The sequence below is a fragment of the Pteropus alecto genome, unplaced genomic scaffold (assembly GCF_000325575.1).
Source record: "Pteropus alecto unplaced genomic scaffold, ASM32557v1 scaffold414, whole genome shotgun sequence".
Taxonomy (NCBI): domain Eukaryota; kingdom Metazoa; phylum Chordata; class Mammalia; order Chiroptera; family Pteropodidae; genus Pteropus; species Pteropus alecto.
Window position 1 is genome coordinate 930,678 of NW_006435781.1, and position 19,158 is coordinate 949,835.

At 34.1% G+C, this 19,158-nt stretch overlaps 1 protein-coding gene across 1 annotated transcript in view; it reads left to right on the plus strand.

Moving 5' to 3' along the window:
• The window catches only part of DMD (dystrophin), a 1,580,480-nt gene that overhangs the window by 494,920 nt on the left and 1,066,402 nt on the right, over window positions 1-19,158 (plus strand). The window contains exon 42 of the mRNA XM_006911463.3: window positions 4-31. Within this exon, the coding sequence (XP_006911525.1) occupies window positions 4-31 (28 nt within the window). The remainder of the gene's footprint in view (window positions 1-3; window positions 32-19,158) is intronic.

A 19,158-nucleotide genomic window follows, 5' to 3' on the forward strand; every position in this document is an offset into this window, starting at 1 on the left:
GAGTCAACAAAATGTACAAGGACCGCCAAGGGTAGGTAACACTTCCATTTTACTAAATTATTATACCTGTTTTTAGGGAACTCTAGAGTTTATTTCAATGTTAGCAATGGAAAAAAAGAGGTGGAGAGGAAGAGAGAGAGGTATCACTATCACTGGAAAAAGTTAAGTGGAGTGAGAACAAATTATTTTGTACTAAAGTTAGCATTATGTTGGAGCACTATATTATCTGCTAAAATTCAGATAATGTCAAAAAAGGTTTGATTATTTAATTGAGTTAATGTAAATACTTGTGTAATATAAAATGTATATCTTTGGTCAAACCTGTGTTCTATATATTTATATCAGTTTGATACTTGGATTAATATGTTTAAAATGTAAGCTATGAACAAAAAGTTTATTTTCATTTAATTGTTTCTATTTTGAAGGCATTACTTTACATTTTGAAGTCCCCCCACTTATTTTTTTGCTATGAAGAATGTGTTGGCTTGATTTAAAACAGCGTTTTAGTGCTTACCTTAATTAAAAGTATCTAACTTTTTACCAAAATTTTTGAATTTATATACATTCTTTAGCCTCAAGAAGGTAGAGTATTGTTTTCTCTTTTAATTTTAGGTTAAAATTTATAAAGGTCTAATGGCTTTAAAACAATTTGTTTCAACGATTTATAGTCCTAAGACAGTCTTCTTCATTATTCTCAAGGAAAATCAAATCATTTTTAATAGCTATAGTGAACTTCCTAAATATCTCTCATCTCTGTCCATTTCTAACCTTCTCTCTATTGTAGTTCTTCATTTACTACACTAGATTCTTAAACTAATACTTCTAGCAGAAATCTTGGTTATCTCCAATGAGAATCCCTACTTTGCTCCTAATCACCTTTTATCCAGAGTTGTTTTCCAAAGTGTAAGAACTTCAATACTATAATTTCATTTCCCTTAGAATAAAGTCCATACTCACTAACTGAGCCTATAAAGCCTTCACATGTCCCCTGCTTATCTGGTCAGCCTCACTGCTTTTTAATTCCTGCCTACATTACCGTCCCTCCAATTTCTGCTCTAGCAGTGTTAATTCGATTTGAAGATCTTCGTATGTTTTGTTCTCCTTCTGGCCTATCTGTCCTTCAGATCTCACCTGAGATGTTCTTTCTTTCTTAAAGTTTACTATAAAGTCTGGAAACTTAGATATTATTTTCACATTTAATGTAATATAATATCAATATACTAGTTATGTAGTTGTAAATGTTGCCAGACTCTGTGGCTCCAAAGTAACCTACTTCTAGAATTTACCACATAGTAATCAATGTGTTTACTTTTGTACCTCCTGCACAAGCTCCTTAAAGACAAGAGCTATCTTTTATTTTGTACAATATGCTTGGTACTAATATAGTACTGAGTACAAAGTGGATGTTCAGCATGTCTGGACTGAAGCCTCCTCTCAGAAACCTGAGAATATTTATCCCTGGCTGGTCTAATAGTTTTATCTCAACTTTCTGGAAAACAGCTGACCCCAGGGTATCCAAAGCCAGTATTGATAAAACAAACTCAACAACCCTGTACATATGCCATAAAAGACAAACTTATAATGCCACTGTGGTATACCTTCTCTCAATATCCCACACTGAGTCATTATGATCCTCTTATGTAAGCTACTCCAGTGAGGTCGGTTTCATCACCCTCTTTTGGAGCGCTTATTCCCATGTTGGGATATTCTTGTCTCTGTCATCTTCTCTCAGACAGTGTTTTCTCTTAGCCATCCAGGCCACTAACACCATCACCTAAGAAACTTGTGGGAGGAGCGGTCATGGGTAGCCAGTGATCACTGTGCTTCTATAGGCATCTACTACTCTGTACTAAAAGCAGTGGTGAAACTTTCTGCTTTCTGAGGCTGCTCCCATACTTTATATATGTCACCTTTATCCAGTGAGCTAGTTATTCCCTTCTTACCAGGTCATATAGATGCTTTCCTTTCAGTTCACCTTTAACCGTAGACTTTAAAAGAAGCAGAAACACCAATGTCATTCCATAGAGAGGGTAAACTGAAATTTCACCCCAAACCTGGGGCCTTTCATATGTCTGGCAAAGGATAGAGTTTCTCTAACAGCTTTAGGCTCGCTCTTTTCATATCTAGAGGCTGGAAGAGTATCTTAATTTTATTCTAATTGACCTTCTGTAGTAACTGGTGAGGAACTATTAAATATCCTGTCTTTTCGTCTAGTCTCAGATAAAACTGGTTTAAATCATATACAGTCCAAATTGTTTTGGAATCCTGGCTTTGCCACTGATTAGCTTTGTGTCCTTCGGTAAGTTCCTTAACTTTTATGCTCCACAATTCCCTTATCTATAAAATGGGATAAAAATATTTTCTAAGTCATAAGGTCATTATGAGGACTGAATGACAGAGTGCATGTAGAGTGCTTAGAGGATCGCTTATACATGATGATGACTCAGTTAAGCTTGGCAATATTGATGATAAAAATGGTGGTCTTATGGCTCTGATCGTCTTCATGCCTGTTAATTTATTCTGATATTCTTTCACATTTTTCTGAGCACTATCGAAAAATGAATTAAATTCAGTCCCTGCTCTGAAGAATCCCCCAGTCCTAGAGAGAAAATGAGCAGTCAGTAAAACATGGCTTAATAGATGTAAGCTGTGCTAGATGGCAAGAGCAAGATTCTGGGGAGTGGAAAAGGAATATCTTACACAGGGTCAGTAATAAAGCAAGGTCTGTGAACCATTCGAGGTTCTGAGTTACAGTTAACAGAAAGTGACTCTGCTAACCTTAGGTAGAATTACACAGTTTATTAGAAGGATATCAGGTAACTCATAGAATCAATGGAAAGGCCTGAAATCCAGCTTTAAAAATGGGCAGAAACTATCAAAGAAGACCAGGCTAGGCATTCAGAAACACATCCAGCATCAAGCCACAAAATGAATCTAAGTAATAAATTGCTTTCAAAGCCATGATATGCTGGTATACTCAGAAGTATCTTTGTCACTGAATAATGTTTGCTACAATCACTGCCAAAAAGTATCTAAATTATTACTTCTTTTTGTGTCACTAATTTCAGAATTAAGATTTCTGACAGAACTATTAGTAAGGCAGGGGTTGGATATTTTTCTCTAAAGGTTCAGTTAGTGAATATTTTAGTCTTTGCAGGCCATATATCTTTGTTGAAACTATTCAATTTTACTGTTGTAGGTTAAAAGAAGCCATAGATAATATATAAATGAATGGGCAATGCTTATTCTAATAAAACTTTGTTTACAAAGACAGGTGGTGGGCCAGATTTTGCTGGTGGGTCATAAATTGCAGAGTCCTATTATAAGGCAAGCTGAGGTCATATAACTAGGTTCTAACTGCCAGGGGTCAGGGAAAATAAAAAGCTGGAATTTGGGCTTTTTTGTCATGGTAGTTAGGGACTTGTCTCCCACCAAGGACCATACAATGGTAGATTCTTGAATCCTTAGAAAGATTAGAAGTTATACATTCATAAATAGACAAATGGCCAGTATAGCCTTCATGTTGGGTTCTCAATAAAAATTTACTAAATTTTTAAATAACCCATCTCGAGGTTAAATCAAAATATTTTTGAGTCAGTAAGAAAGTATTGGTATTTCTTCATATATGATCCATGTATGATAGTATATTATTTAGCTATTGCCATAATACAGTGATTCAAATCCCCCTAACCTCGGATGCAGGTTGCATGTTGCATGTGTCTTTACTCTGGGCCTAAGATGAAGGGCCAGTGGCATGATTTGCTCATGATGGATAATCAGAGTATAAAACAAGCCTAACCTCCCAAGAGCATTTATGGCCTATGCCATAATATATATGGACTATGTCAAGTCCACTCACAGTCAATTCGCCAGAGCAAGCCTAACATCCATAGAATTTGGGAAAGTCGTCCCATCCATTAGCAGATGGTGAAGAAGGATGAATATTTGGTGAACAATAATCTAAACTATTAAAGATACTTAATCATTAATAATAAATGATTTTTTTATAGCTAGAAAATACATTAGTGATTTTTGTCCCGCTTTATTTTACAGGAGAGACTAAATCTCAAAGATGTTAAATGACTTGCTCAAGCTCATCCTACATGGAGTATTTCTATTTTACCAAAATATCAAGTTCTACTATGTTTGCATACTCACAATAAGTTACAAATATGGCAAAATGTGTTAGACTCTTAGCATTCCTAAGGCATAGGTTCTGAGACCATCATTAATCAACAAATTCATGAATGCCATAATGACAAAACTCACTTATATTAATTTCATAGTGTAAAACAGACATTACTCTTTAGGAGAGGGCAAGTAGAGAATTAAAATCCAGATTGATTTGTGACTGCTCACTCATTGTCTACTCTAAGAGACCTGCTTCCAATATTGTCTTCCAGCATATAGAATTTCAACATGTGTTTCAGTGAACTTACAAGTTATCAAAATACTAAAAGTGGCTCCTGTCCATGGAAACACAAATAGTGAATATAGTAAACATTAAATCCTTGAATCCTATGTACCATGTATATGGGTAGATATACATATATATAAGATTAATATTTAAATGTATGGGACATTGTTGCTAAATTCTGTTTTCATCTATTTCTTGATGGGTTACTCATTACTTATAAACGATACCTACAGGAAGCACGTGAAAATAAAGAGAAAATTAACATAATATCTCCTTAGTATTAGAAAAAACTTCCTTTTTTTCTTTCAGAAAAACACTTGAGGGCCTACTAAGTGTCAAGTACTCTGTTGTCTTTTCTTTCTCATACCATTTTTGCTATCCCTTAAACCATTAATACCTTTGCCCCATGTTTAGGAAATGACTCCCAAGCCTAAGGAGATAGCACAGTCCAAATGAAATAATAAAAGCGAAAGAAGTTTCTAGACTACAAATTGCTATGTAGCCATAAGATGGCATTATTGCTTAACAACAAGGTTCTAGTCTGACATCAAGCAAGTGATTTTTTTTTTAAATTGGTATTCCTCCTTAGAGTTGCATTTAGTCAGGTATTTTGGGATGACTCACCCATACATTTAAGTGGTTAAATTCAAGGTGATTCTGAGCTTTAGATCTGATGTAAAGAAGACATGAGACCAAACAATAATTTTTATAATATTGAATTTCTAGAGAAAAAAATATCAAAAATATTGGGAAATGAGTATGAGGGCATTTTAAAAATCAAATTGATTACCAATGATATTTCATGGAATAAAAAATAAGAAAACAGTGTTGTATAAAAGGAGCCAGACACAAAATGATACATATTGTATGACTCTATATACTTAAAACTCAAAAAGAGGCATATCGAGGCTTAAAGGTCAGATATGGTTGCCTTTATTGGGAAGAATAATTCAGGATCCGGTTCAGGGGTTCTGAGTAACATTTTATATCTTGATCTGGATGCTGGTTGATTAAGATATTTCCTTTAAGAAAGTTTATGGAACTGTACACTTGTGATTTCTACACTTTCTATATGTATGCTGTACTTGAATGAAATTTACACTTAAGATTAAAAAAATAATAAATATATACTTTTTTCAAGTATAGGAAAGACCTAACTCAGAATTTTTCAAAAGGTGCAGCTTTAAGAAAACCATATTACATTGGTCTAGTTTTGACATTTCACCATGGACCCCTGAACACTTTATAATTGACCAGTACAGACCCTAAGATAAGTATTGTGGGCACCACTGCTCTAAAGAAAGTTTCCTGAATTTACAACCATCGTGCCGGGAGCACAGTGCCTCATGTCAATAAGATACTGAGGGTGGTAGAGCTGGAAGCTGCTTCCCCGGTGATTTCTCCTTTGTTTAGTTCCCTTAGTGCCAGGCCCACAGTACTAAAGCACTCAGACTCTTGCTGCCGTTTGTACTGCATGAAGGAAAATGAGACAATGGAAGGAGAGAAAACAGGAATAGAAGCCAAAGAAATCTGATTTGAAGAGAAAGTGCCTTAATCATCTCTGTATTCAGACTCTAGGGAATAAGCATGTGATTTTGCGAGTTTACTCCTCATACAACTCTCTCATAAGCATTTGCTATTTCACTTGTAACTTTTCTGTGAAGACATTCAATACATATTTTTTTCGCATGTCAAGGTGAGGAATGTAACCCCACACTACACACAGAGGGAAAGAATAATATACTAATTCTCATGCCATCACTACAGTTTTATCCTCTAAAGTGGAAGTTGGACAGATGCATAATCAGGGAGCTTTTCCAGAATTGTTCGTTCCCACATGAGACATTCAGCTATAGCAGCATTATTAGCCTTTTCTATTTGTCACAATGCCATATGTAGTTGGGAAAATACATGATAAACACACATAGTATCCTGAAAACTCAGGAAAGATTAACATTGTGGTCTTAGAATTAGGCTCTACTCAATGTAAAGATTTTCATGCAGGATTGGATCTTCATATTTTCTCCCCAAGTATATGTATATGTGCCAATACATAATTCTACTATTGGTTTTTGAAGCTCGTAGAATTAAGAGGTTAAAAAAAAAGTCTCTTGGGTAAGTTTTTTACATCTTATTTCAGTGCATCTCTTTGAACTGACCAGGGGAATGAATTCTCATTTATTTATTCATGGGGACGATGTAGGGGCAGATGTGTTAAATAGCAGAAGAAGTAAAGTTTCCTGTGTTCTACTTTAAGGTGCTATTGAGACCATAGTATATGGGGAAGGCTTCTGTTTTGGTTCTCAGCATCAATATATTTTTTTAAATCATTATTTATTGTCACTGATTTTATAGAATTTACTTTTAAAGCTTGTTTAAGAAAATAATACATAATTTACCTCCATAGATATATCAGGAAACATTCTTATACATAGACATACAGACATACTAACTGACCTAAATGCTGAAAATATTGTTAACCTTTAAGTTTTCCCCAGGTAAGTAAGTATCTTATTCACTATCTGCTCTTCTACCTTCATCTACATTGATTGGTCTGATTTATTTTATTGGCTTCTGGATGTCAGAAACCACATCAATTTTGCTTCTTTGCACAATGCCCAGTACAATGCATATGGTTAATACTATTTGGTGATAATGATGATGATGAAAACTATAATATTAAAGCATCCATGTCATATATGCCAAAAATAAATCATCAGGTCTTTAAGAAAGGCAAATCTTTCAGTTACCTGTCATTCTCTATAATCTCCCTTCATTCACTAAGTTTAGCCTCTACATCATCTATTCTGCTATATCTGTTTCCTCAGTTTAAGGGTTTGCCCCTCCTGCACACTATCTTCTATTTCGTGCTGTTCTGTTCAAGTGTTTATATTTCTTCCCAGGATTTGTAGAATCTAAACCAATCCATACCAATTGTGAATATCTTTCAGTGGCTCGTTGTTGCCCTTTGAACACTACTGAGAGAGCAACTGTGGGCCAAATAGAGGAGTCTTTGTTTTCACTTAACAGCCCAAAATGAAGTGTATGATTTGACTGCTGATTTCAATTACATGGAGGTTTTTACCACAAGAGGCAAACTTTAAACCGCAAAAATCAGTCCCTTATAGTTGGTGTTAGGAGATATTTAATGTTAATGTATTGACTATCAAACAGTCTCATTAAAACAAACCAATCATCAATGAAAATATTCTTACCCATAATTCTGATTTTTGAAACTCTATTTAAAACATGAACTATTCAGTACAGTACACCATTTGAATTAGATCCCTAAACTATCCCTTGATTTATATTTCCTGCTTTACTTATAATTTCTTCTGAATTCTTAGTTGTTGAGAACAGTTGGTGAAGGAACTGAATGAAAGGGATCTATTGTGTTTATTTAATAAAAGGGCATTTGAAATGCATATAATATGTTCGATTCAGCCCATCAACTTATCTTCTGTATGTTTCTATTGCTAGTTCAAAGCACTCAAGAGTTACAGAATGATTTGCTTTTTATGAGAGCCATTTCATACAAAATCATTTGCCTTATATCTTCAACATTTTCAAATTCTTATAAATCTTTACAGTTCACATAGAGGTTAGCTTAAAACTTGCTTCAGATAAGAAATTGACTAGATATAAAATTCACGTAATCTCAGAGTTAACCATAGATCAATATCCTGAATCTTTTTCTCAAAGTAATTGAACATTTTTGTTTCCCAGGATAGCTGTAGACACACATTTCCATTCTTCACCATAGATGATTCTGCTTCTTCAGTGTACAGGCAGCTATAGTTTGCTTGATTGTTATCTACATAAACTAATATTTTCATTATTACCAAAAGGAAAATGATCTAATATAGAAACCAATTTTATGTCTATAGCTTCATTTTGGAAATAATGCCATTATTTGGCTTTACTTGTTGTATGTTTCCTGACTTTGTCAAGTCACAAATTTTCTTCTGTAAATATATATTTTTTTCCCTCTACAGAGAAGAGATGAATTTTAGAAGAAAGCAAAACTTCATTAAATGTAATTTTTTGAGAAGTTTTTTTGACTTTATCAATTAGAGTTGTTTATGTTTGTTTGTTTTTGTTTTGTTTTTGTTTTGTTTTGTTTTGTTTTGGCAGAGAAAAAATAGGCTTAAGGTAGCAATGCCTTCACTAAGACAGAAACATATTTCTCACTTCTTAAAAACCTAGGAGTTTACAGTCAAGGCAGGTATGATGGCTTTGTTCATTCCTGTTTTCTATACAGTTATCTTTATATAGTGAGTCCTCATGAACGTGTTACAAGATGGAGTTCTCATGACATCCACAATCCAAGAATGATGAGAGGAATAAATAATGAATACCAATTATATTTTAGAGAGAATTCCTGGAAGAAGCCATGTTTTACTTATACTTATACTTCATTGGCCAGAAGTCAGTCACATGACTACACCTAAGCTGCAAGGGAGGATGGGAAATGTGATATTTATTCCTGGATGTTATATGCTCTGCCAAAACATATACATGTATGGAAAAATGGGAGATTGGTTATTGAAAGAACACTAACAGTCTTCAGTATAAATAGAGAAAACGTGTTTTTTTTTTTAGCAGCCTTAAGAAATATGTACAAAGGGTAGCTGAGTCTAGGGTTACTTCCCTACTTTTGCATAATTTTATGAACTCTGCTTCAGCTAACATTTTACTCTGGCTTCCTGAATTCTGCTAATATAAAAGTGGAAGTTTTTCATCATTGTTCAATACCCACTCTTCTTTCTCTCCACATCCTCAAAACAATTTCTCATTAATCAAATTTTGTCTGACTTCCCCGTTTACAAGAAATCCACTGTTTAGCTAAGGAGAGAGATAGATAACTTGATTGTCAAAGTGCTCCTTGGTTGTATATCACCTACTTACTTACTTTGATGAAGGCTGGTAAATTTTTGCAGATTAGATTGCTAACTCCAAGTATTCCACTATTAAATAAGGATCTAAGCATAAAGCTACAATTATGGCAATGCATAACATTTCAGGACATTTCTTTTTCTGGACATATAAAATAACCTTTCATGAGGTTAAAGAGCTGCTTCTTTTTTAGGAACATACATGTGCCATGTATGCTTTCAGTGTATTACATATATGATTTCATCCTCAAGAGATCTGTATTTTACAGATGAGAAACTTTAGGTTTAGAGAGAATAAATAATGTCTCATGCTTGAAGTGTATGCCAGAGACTGTATTTGGACCCTGGTTATGAGCTCTTGTCTGCTACACCCCTTGCTTCCTGTGCATTTCACATAAGATTTCTAATGTTCAAGGATTATGTTCTGTCTTCTAGATGTCATTCTTCAGTAGCGGCAACAGGGAAACATATAAAAAGGTTTTTTTTTTTTGTTTTTTTTTTTTTTAATCTGGTTTCTGACAGTACAGTGTTTTAAATAGATGTTTAAATTTTACAAGATGATGTCTTCATGTTCAATATCTGTAGAAGAAATAGATTGTGATTCTGTAAGATGCTTGGCATAGCCAAATGGCGAAGGACCTTCTCAAGGGCTTGAGGAACCCTGACTTGTTCTTTGGCAGCCTGATTCCTACTCACTGTTAAAGACCCAGTGCAAATACCACCATTTAAAATCCTTCACTGGTCTCGATCAATTATTCCATTCTCTGTGTTCCTAGAACTCTTTGTTCATGTACTTCTCTTACAAGTGCTTATCATGAATTTATGTCTTACACAGCTGTGTGCAACTCTACCATTAGAGTTTTTATCTCTGTAGGGCGGAAACTGTGCCATATACCTTTTGTCACCCTAAAGCCAAACAATATAATTTCATGGTAGCTGCTCAATATATATTAACTTTTTCAAATCACTGGGTCATTAAATGTAAATGATAAACTGCTCACTCAAAAGTTAATATTTTGGAATGAATAAGGTTCTTGTTTCTTTGATTAACAAGAATTTTATCTCTGTCATACTTTATTCAACAAAATATTTATGAAAGATAATTTTCTTCATATTTACTTTCACTTTTCTATAATAAAACTGAATTATGACTTTGAAGTATGGTTCTAGCAATGTATGAATAATCTGATATCTGATATATTCTTCTAATTATGGTGATTGAGAGAAATAAACATTCTCTCAAAAAGAAATATATACCCATTAGCTACTAAAGTAAACATAACCTTCGGGTAGAAGTCAACAAACTTTTTATTTCCTTACTTGCTCGTTTTAATTTCTGCTATTCTGGGGGTGGGAGGGTGAGGAATTTGTTGCCATTTAAAAAATTCTAACACTTTAAACAATTTGTTTACTCAGTGAGAATTGCAAATTCTTGCCTATAAGGCAATTTTCACAAGAATTATTTTCTTATTAGTTTTATTTTATCCATGGACCATCTCAAATTCCTCTTGAAAACATCACTTTCCTCAAGGGAAGAGTGCCCATTACAAGCTAAAATGTAGTTTTTGAGAGATTTCAGCTTGAAATAACACATTTTAAAATATTCCATGTGGTTTCATAAAATGGCTAGATACTCAGAAAAATAAATAACAGTTTAGATAGACATTTTAGAAATTCTAAACATTTGAATAATTTGTATATTTGAAGAAATGTAAACTATATTTTTACACAAAAGGTGAATTTTGTCTGTTTAGTTTCTCTTGAAGTTCTCTCTCTGTCTCTCTCTCTCTCTGCCTTTCTCTAACGTTCAAAGGTGTAGCCCACCATTTAAACTAACAATAGTTATTCTATGACCTTGTTTTGAAGGAATTCTGAGGAAATCAGAGATATAGTTCTGTAATCTGTATGAGTACCTTCCATATAATACTAGCACCATGATTAGAACATAGATGCCAACTCTCTTTTTTGTCATATCCCTTTTTCCTTATCTCCCAGTAACATAGGAGTGATCCAAGGTAGCTGTCTGTTGGGCCCCACTGGATCTGTCAGTATTGGTCAGCTGCTGTCACAATAATTCTATGTAACACACATTCTCCAAAATAACAGTAGGCTATTATTCTCATGCTTACAGGGATACTGTAAGCCAACTCTATAACATCCTGTGGGATGGTAGGTTGAATGAATAGGCCTGATGTGTTTTACTCAGGGACCCAGGTCTGAAACAATTCATATGGCAAGCCCAAAGTCTCAGAGCAGAAGTACATACTTTACTCATTGCGAAGCCATGTCAAGAGTGAGGATACATAATACTACTATAGAATAGAATTAGGAATAACAATTTAAAATACTACAATACCCTAGTAGAATATTACAGCACTGTTTAACATTTCTAATGGAACACATAACTTTCTGAGTCAGCCCAATCTACAATTTGTTGATTCCACTTGCAAGTGTATCCTGAATCCATTTTTCCACAATTTATCTCTAATCTACTGTGTTAGGTATAATTTTATTTAAAAAAAACAAAAACAAAAAACTATAATATTATTAAGCAGAAATTTAAAGTCTCCTGAAAAAATAGGATATGGAAACAAACTTGAAAATGCAGTTTTATTTACCAACTTGAGAGTTTCCTTGTGCTTCGGCACACTTGTGGAAGTTACATTTCTGAACAGCATCATGACTTTCTATACCCAGCTGTCTGCTGATGGAAATACCATAAGCTGACTATTGCGGCTCATAGTATACCCTTGAAGAAGGCCATCTGGTTTATGTCTCTTGGCAAAATTTGTTTAAAAACAAGCAGCTGCATGACAAAGTAAGAAGGAGTCTCTGTCTAGCTGTGGTAAATAAGTAGGTTTGCAATGCACATAATAAGCATTTTCCAATCTAAGCTAACATTTCTAAAAGGGAAACATTCTTTTCTCATAGATAAATGAAAAATACACAGAATGCAATGAGACAAGCAAGGGACTCCATCAAATTTATATTTTAGCAGCTTAATATTGTGAGAAAAATTAACAAAATAAAACTGGATTTGCGATTAGATACAACCTTCTGATAATAACTGTTTTGTATATTTATATAGAATCTAATGCTTGGAAATTGATATGTTTTTAATTCCTTACATTAAAATTCAAATTTCTTAAAAACCTACCCTTTGAATCCTAACATTAGTTGGAATTTAATGATTCATTGAACACACACTCTCTCCTACTAGGTCTCTGTGTATCCTGTTACACTTACTCCATCTCAAAAAAGAGTACATGTTACATTTTTTGAAAGCATGAATGGAATTTCCAGTCATGTTAAGTGCTTTCCCTTAACTCTATCTAAAGGATCAGACTAGCCACGGTTAAGAATTTATTTTGGTCTTAATAAAATTTTGGAGGTTAAGAATGTTTTAGTTTGGGTTTCTCCCAAAGCTAATCCTGAGACAAGGTTTTGAGTTCAGGTTGTTTATTTGGGAGGTGACCCCAGGAAGCTGTGGTAGAGTAGTGGGGTGGTAAGAAAGAGAAGAGAAATTAGCCTGTCAAGAGTATTATCAAGCCAGCTTGCTGTGGAGGACTAGAGCTTAATTCCGTGGAGAAAGTCTGGGAAATCATAAAACAGGTGTCTTGGAATTACTTTAGGCAAGGGGCGAGAGAGCCTTCAGATTAAGTCATAGAGTTAATGGCTGTTGGACATCAACCAGGGCACACTAGAGTGTCAAGAGTCAAGAGAATGGGTAAAGCTCCAATAGGATCTGTTACAGAATGGAGGAGGGGAGCCTTGTTTTACTAAATAAGGCTGACTGTCCTTCTTTACCCAGTTGTTCACTCTTTTGCTTATTTGTGCTACTTTTCCGATTCCTACTTTCTTTGGATCTTGCCTTATCCTAAGCATTCACATTCTGATGCTTGCATGTCTGTCTCAATCTTCCACATTGACTTGTTTGTTTACTCTTTTACTGACGTTTACCTTTGCTATTTGTATGTACTTAACTGTAGTTAGTTATTTGAATGTATGAATCTTGCTTTACAATTTTAACTGGACTTAGTTTTTTGTTTTTGTTTTTGTTTTTGTTTTTTTAAGGTGAGAATCACACTAGTGACACAATTAGATCTAGAAATTAAAGCTCATGTGTAGACACAGTCTACATAGGTCACTTCTTGAATTGCATAAAAACTGGAAATTGTATTTTTCTTTCACTAATAAATAAATTATTTGGGAGATTAGTCAAAGGATTAATTAAATTTTATCTGTTTGCAAACTTTATTTCAAGTCTTCTGCAAGTTATCCAGCAGTATTGTTTCTAGCATCAAAGGACAAGTTAAAATTATAATAACTTTTTTATGGTCACGTTATCCACAAAGGCCTCTGTTACTCATTTGGATCAGCAGACTACATGCATGGTATTAGTTAGACGTTCATTACTCATTCTAACATTTCAAAGTTAAAGTCCTGGAAGATCAAAAATGTAATTCTTCATATATCTTTTTCTAGAAAAGCTGAAAATAAATTAGTTCTCACTAGGGAAGAATGAAGACAAATTTTACTCATTAGTTAATCTTGCCTCATGATCAGAATTCTTTGGCACATGAAAATCATTTGGTTTATGAGTGGTAATAGGAAGAATAATGAGAATGATTAGAGATCTATAAGACTGGACTAGATGACAACAAAAGAAAGAGCAAGCAAGGCTTTTGAAATGTATAAAGAAGGAAGTTTAAGGGATACATAAACAAGGCTTGAAGTATTTTAAGCTTGAAGAACATGGGTAGATGAGATAAGTGAAGCTAAGTGAAAATCCTTCCTTTCCTGAGAAGAGAGAGGATTGAAATTGTGTGAAGGTTTTGTTTTGTTTCTTAATAAGGAAACACCTGCGGCAAATCTGAGGAATTAGAAAAGTGAGACTTTTATAACTGTGATGTTTCAAAGGTCACAAAGGAAATTAAATTGTAGATTGGGTTTTAAAGCACTGAATTACTTCCAGTCCCTTTTTTTTTTTTTAGGATTCTGTACATAGCAAGAAAATAGATTGCAGCGTAGCTAAAGGGGAACATTTAGATTTTCACTAGTTTTGGTATGGACTATATCAAGGTCTTTTTGGGTTTGGTGACTTATATTAATCATTAAAGGTACAACCAATTACTATAACAAGTTATTATTATTAAACAACCTCTTATTGGCTGGACAAGACCATGTATCTTTTTGAAGTTATAAAGGAAAGGCAGTAAGAAATATATCTTGTATGAAGACTGCTCTTATCAGTCTCATCAATGGGAATAAAATTAGATTCTTTATCTGTACAGCACTTCAATATTTCTGCTTTTGCTTCAAAACATCTTAGTCATAAGTGATATTTTTATCAATGATATTTTCCAAAAAATGTTTCCTAGGGAATAACTATGAATATTAGAAAATATAAACATGAAATGTTTTCCATAAAATAGCTGTCTAAATTATTTTCATGATAGCATTTCTGTCTATGAAGTCTACTCTTAATATCAAACACTGCAAGTAGACAGAACTTAAAATACCTAACTCACAGACATTCTATTATAAATAAGATAATGGAATTTGAAAGCAAAAAGGCAAAAGAAATATGTAGTTTAGCTTCAATAAGTCAACTCAGAAAGTAAAATGTACTGATTATACCACCTCTTTTACATACATGAGTTGTTTTTTTTTACATTGAAGAAACCTATGGACACTTGGTTTTCATTCTGCTGACAGAAATAGTCTCTTGGACTATATGAAAATAGTTTGAAAGACTTTATTTACATTTTTTTCCTCTGGATGTCAAACATATGAAATGATTTTTGAAATCAATATCTAAAAGATAGATGAAAATGGGTAGAAGGAAAGGAAGAATTGTTTCAGTTAACAGGCCATGTTTTCCTGTGTCTCTCATCAGATGAAAGGTATATATTACCACTCAACATCCTGGATGGGCTTCCTGTAGGGGAAATTTTTCTTGTTTTTCATTTGTCTGTCTCTCAGAACTAAGACATGTGTTTCATGTTGCTAGGTAGTAAAAATCAATTGAGATTTTCATGGAAAATGCTCTCTCTTCATCCTAAGAAAAAAATTCTCATGATAATTTCACTTAGTGAGAAGCGACCCCCCAAAAGTTAGCTTCTAGTTAATTCCGTATATGTTAATGTTGTCATTTTAATCAAGTTATAAAATAAATATCCAGGTTTTAATAAAGTAGCAAAATAATAGCCAAGTTCCTGACAGTAACTGTAGTAAAATGTAATTTCTATGGGCATGTGCTCACATTTTGACATGGTAGACTGATCTGGTAAGATTGGTAAAATGTTGTGCCTCCATATACTAAAACTTAATGACAGTTATTCTTCCAAAGCATGACAATGTCCCTAATAGCTGACATTCTGCAAAAGATTCTCTGTTATCACATGCCAAATGTTCACCAAATCTGTTTCTTGGGTTTTCTCTAAAGACTTGTATCCTACGTTTTGTTCCAGAAATCTGATAACGAGGTGAATAAGCAATGAACAAAAATGGCTGTTGTTTTATATAATGAATCTTTCTGAATACTGATAGAAATTTTCATGATATTATTTTATTTATATGATATCTTTAGGTATGTACTTCTGTTCTCTTCATTTAAAATTTTTGACAGATTATGTTGTAGTCATAGATTGGGTTCTCCAAAAAACAGACTCTGAGACAAAGATTTGCATGCAGAAGTTTTACTGTGGAGTATTCTTAAGAATAACACAGGGGAGGGAATAAAGAGAGCAGGATTGAGCAGAGGGAGGAGTTAAAATTGTGTTGTAGTTACAAGAGAGATATCATCTAGTTTTATGTGGAGTTGGGTTGGCCGTTTAGAGTATCTCTGAGTGAGGCAAAGAGGTTGAACCTTTGTAGCCTTAAATATATCTATCAGTCATTCGAAGATGAGTTTCCCCCTTACCCTCTTCCAGGCCCTGTAATCTTGGGCAAGAAAGCTTCTATCTTCTGAGGGAAATTTCTGAGAAGGGCTGAACTATGATTTGTTAGAGGATAATACTTCCAGAAACTGGAAGAATTAATGCTTCATTTGTAATTGATGAATTTGAGTGGCACACTGCAGTAGTAATTTATCCTTATTGAGGAAGCATATATTGTTTTAAAGTAAATATTTTTTACCTAGTAATGCATTTAGGTAGTGTTAGAGCCAAACTACTAACCTTTTTAATAGCTTTATTGAGGTATAGTTGACATACAATAAACCTCACATATTTAAATATTACAATTTGATGTTTTGACATATGTAAACACCAGTGAAACCATTACCACAATCAAGATAATGAACACATTCATCACCCTCACAAACCTCCTCTTGGTAATCCCTCCCACCCCACCCTACCCCTAGGCAACCATTGATCTGCTGTCTGATGCTACAAATCAGTTTGCATTTTCTAGAATTTTATACAAATAGAATCATAAAATATGTACTTTTTTCTGATATATCTTCTTTCACTCACAAGCTACTGACTTTCATTTTGTGGCTAATGTGATTGTTGTGTAAGCGAGTGTACACATTAAATAGGCAATAAAAATATTACAGTGTGAGTCTGATACTAGCTTATGGATCTGCATTAGATATAGAAATATGCCTTTACATTAGGATTAGTACTCAGGTTTCAAATGACTCCTGCCATTTAGTCAGTTATTGCTTTATTTGTAAATCAACCTTTTTTTATAAGCCCACCTTCCACCAATTGCATAAAAAATATATTTGATCTAATATCTGGTTATAGAAATGGAACATAATTCCTCCAGAAATTATAATGTTCAAGTTTTATAGTTTATTATAATTTATAATTATTTAAGGTATTTAGTCCTGAAATTGAGTTATACTCCCCCAATATTCTGTTCTACTGCCCACACCACACAAGAGCATCTTATTGCTTTCTTGAGCTCAATCATTTTCCTGGGTTAGCCATTTATTTAAATACACACACACACACACACACACACACTTAAATATAGTCTGCATAACTCCTGTAGAGAGATGTTTGTAGGTTGTTGTTTTGAGGTGTTAGTACTATTAAGTATAAGATAAAGAATTGCAAACACAAATTCAATAAAATAATCTTAAATTTACTAAATCAGTAGTACTACCACTTTAATCCAAAAAAACCTATGCCTTAATTAAGGTTCTCAAACACATGAACATACTGCCATTGTTTCTTATAAAGCCCTCAGGTGAAAACATCTATTGTCCTCCCTTTATTCCTCCCTCCACTTTAATTCCACATTTCAGCAGAACTCCTAAAGACTCTTCCTTTACAACTGTTTCCATGTCCTCACATTCTTTTCTTCTTGACATAAATCTCAAGTCAATAGATCCCTTGTAAGTGTTCTCTCTCCACTAAAACTCCTGTCTATTTTGACAGGTTAGTTTTTCTAAAGTAGTACTTCCTGTTTCACATTTCCCAGCACAGAAACCTTCAGTGGTTCTCTATTGATAGCCTTGGTTCAAACCCGTAGGCCCTAGAGGCAGGAAAGCTGGAGGATATGCTTTGCATGTTGTTTCTTTGGCCTTCAGGGAGCTTTGAAAGGCACTGAAACAGGGCCAGGGTTGGACTGGTCAACACAATCAATTTAGCTCTTATTGTCTTATACCTTGTACAGCTTTACAATTCTATGTCTTCCGCATGTCCCCTGAAGGCATTTGGTTTTTCTAACCTCTTAGCCCAGAGGCTGACATCTAAAACTCATAGCCTGGCATTCACAACCCTATTTACTTTCTCTGACTTGCAATTCCATGCAACTCTACAGGAAACTGGACTTGTTTTATCTAAAATGCCCTTATTCTACACTTCTTTGGAATATAATTTCATATATCACAATTTCACATACAAATCCTCTCCACCTATAACCATTAAGAAGCTTTGCTTATTAGAACCAGAAACAATTTCCTTCACCTTAAGTAAAATGGAATCTATTGGGGAGAGATATTGTATAGTTCACAGGAATGAAAGAAAAAGGGCAGCCATGCTGCAGGAAAGACAGTACTGAGAACTCAGAGTTCAAGAAAAGTTGCTTTTATGGGTGCCACCATCAAAATGGCTTAGCTCTAAACTCTCCTGTTCCTATTCCTCTCAACTTCAGATTCAAATTCCTAAATCTAATTGGCCCAACTGAGTCATTGTCGCACCCTTAATAAAGTTTGCAGAGCACTGTGATTAAAAGTCCTCCCAAGATCAAGGAGAATGTGGAAAAATTAATAATTCCAAAGGAAAAGCAGGATACCACTAACCAAAAAGTTGAATAGTTAGAACAATTAATGATAGCTGCCACAAAAAACTAACTGTTAAGTCTCAATGACTTAAATGCTTATTTTTTGCTTATATAAAGTTGATGTAAAATAAACAGCTCTTTTCCATACAGTGACTCAAGAACCTAGTATGTTTATATCTCACCATATAAACTTGAGAAGCATTGCCAAAGGGGACCTGAATAATGGACAATGACTATGAAGTGCTTCATACCAGAAATAATGCATCTAATTTTCTCCACCAGAGATGGGATCTTGGATGGATGGAGATCACACACACACACACACACCCATTAAATGATCCTTAAATGTCCTGCTCACATGCTACCTTTTCCATCAAGCTTTTCTTGATCAACCCATCAGGAGATGATCTCTAACTCCTCTGCTCATCAGGAGCATTACATTCCAGTTATTTACATTCCTATTATAATAATTTATAATGTTTCCATATTATACAACTTCTAAACTCTTATGAGACAATGATCAAGAATATTAATTTATTATTTTGTCTCCTCATAGCATCCAAGGCATAGTAGAGTTTCAATATATAATAATCTTTGAGGCCAGGG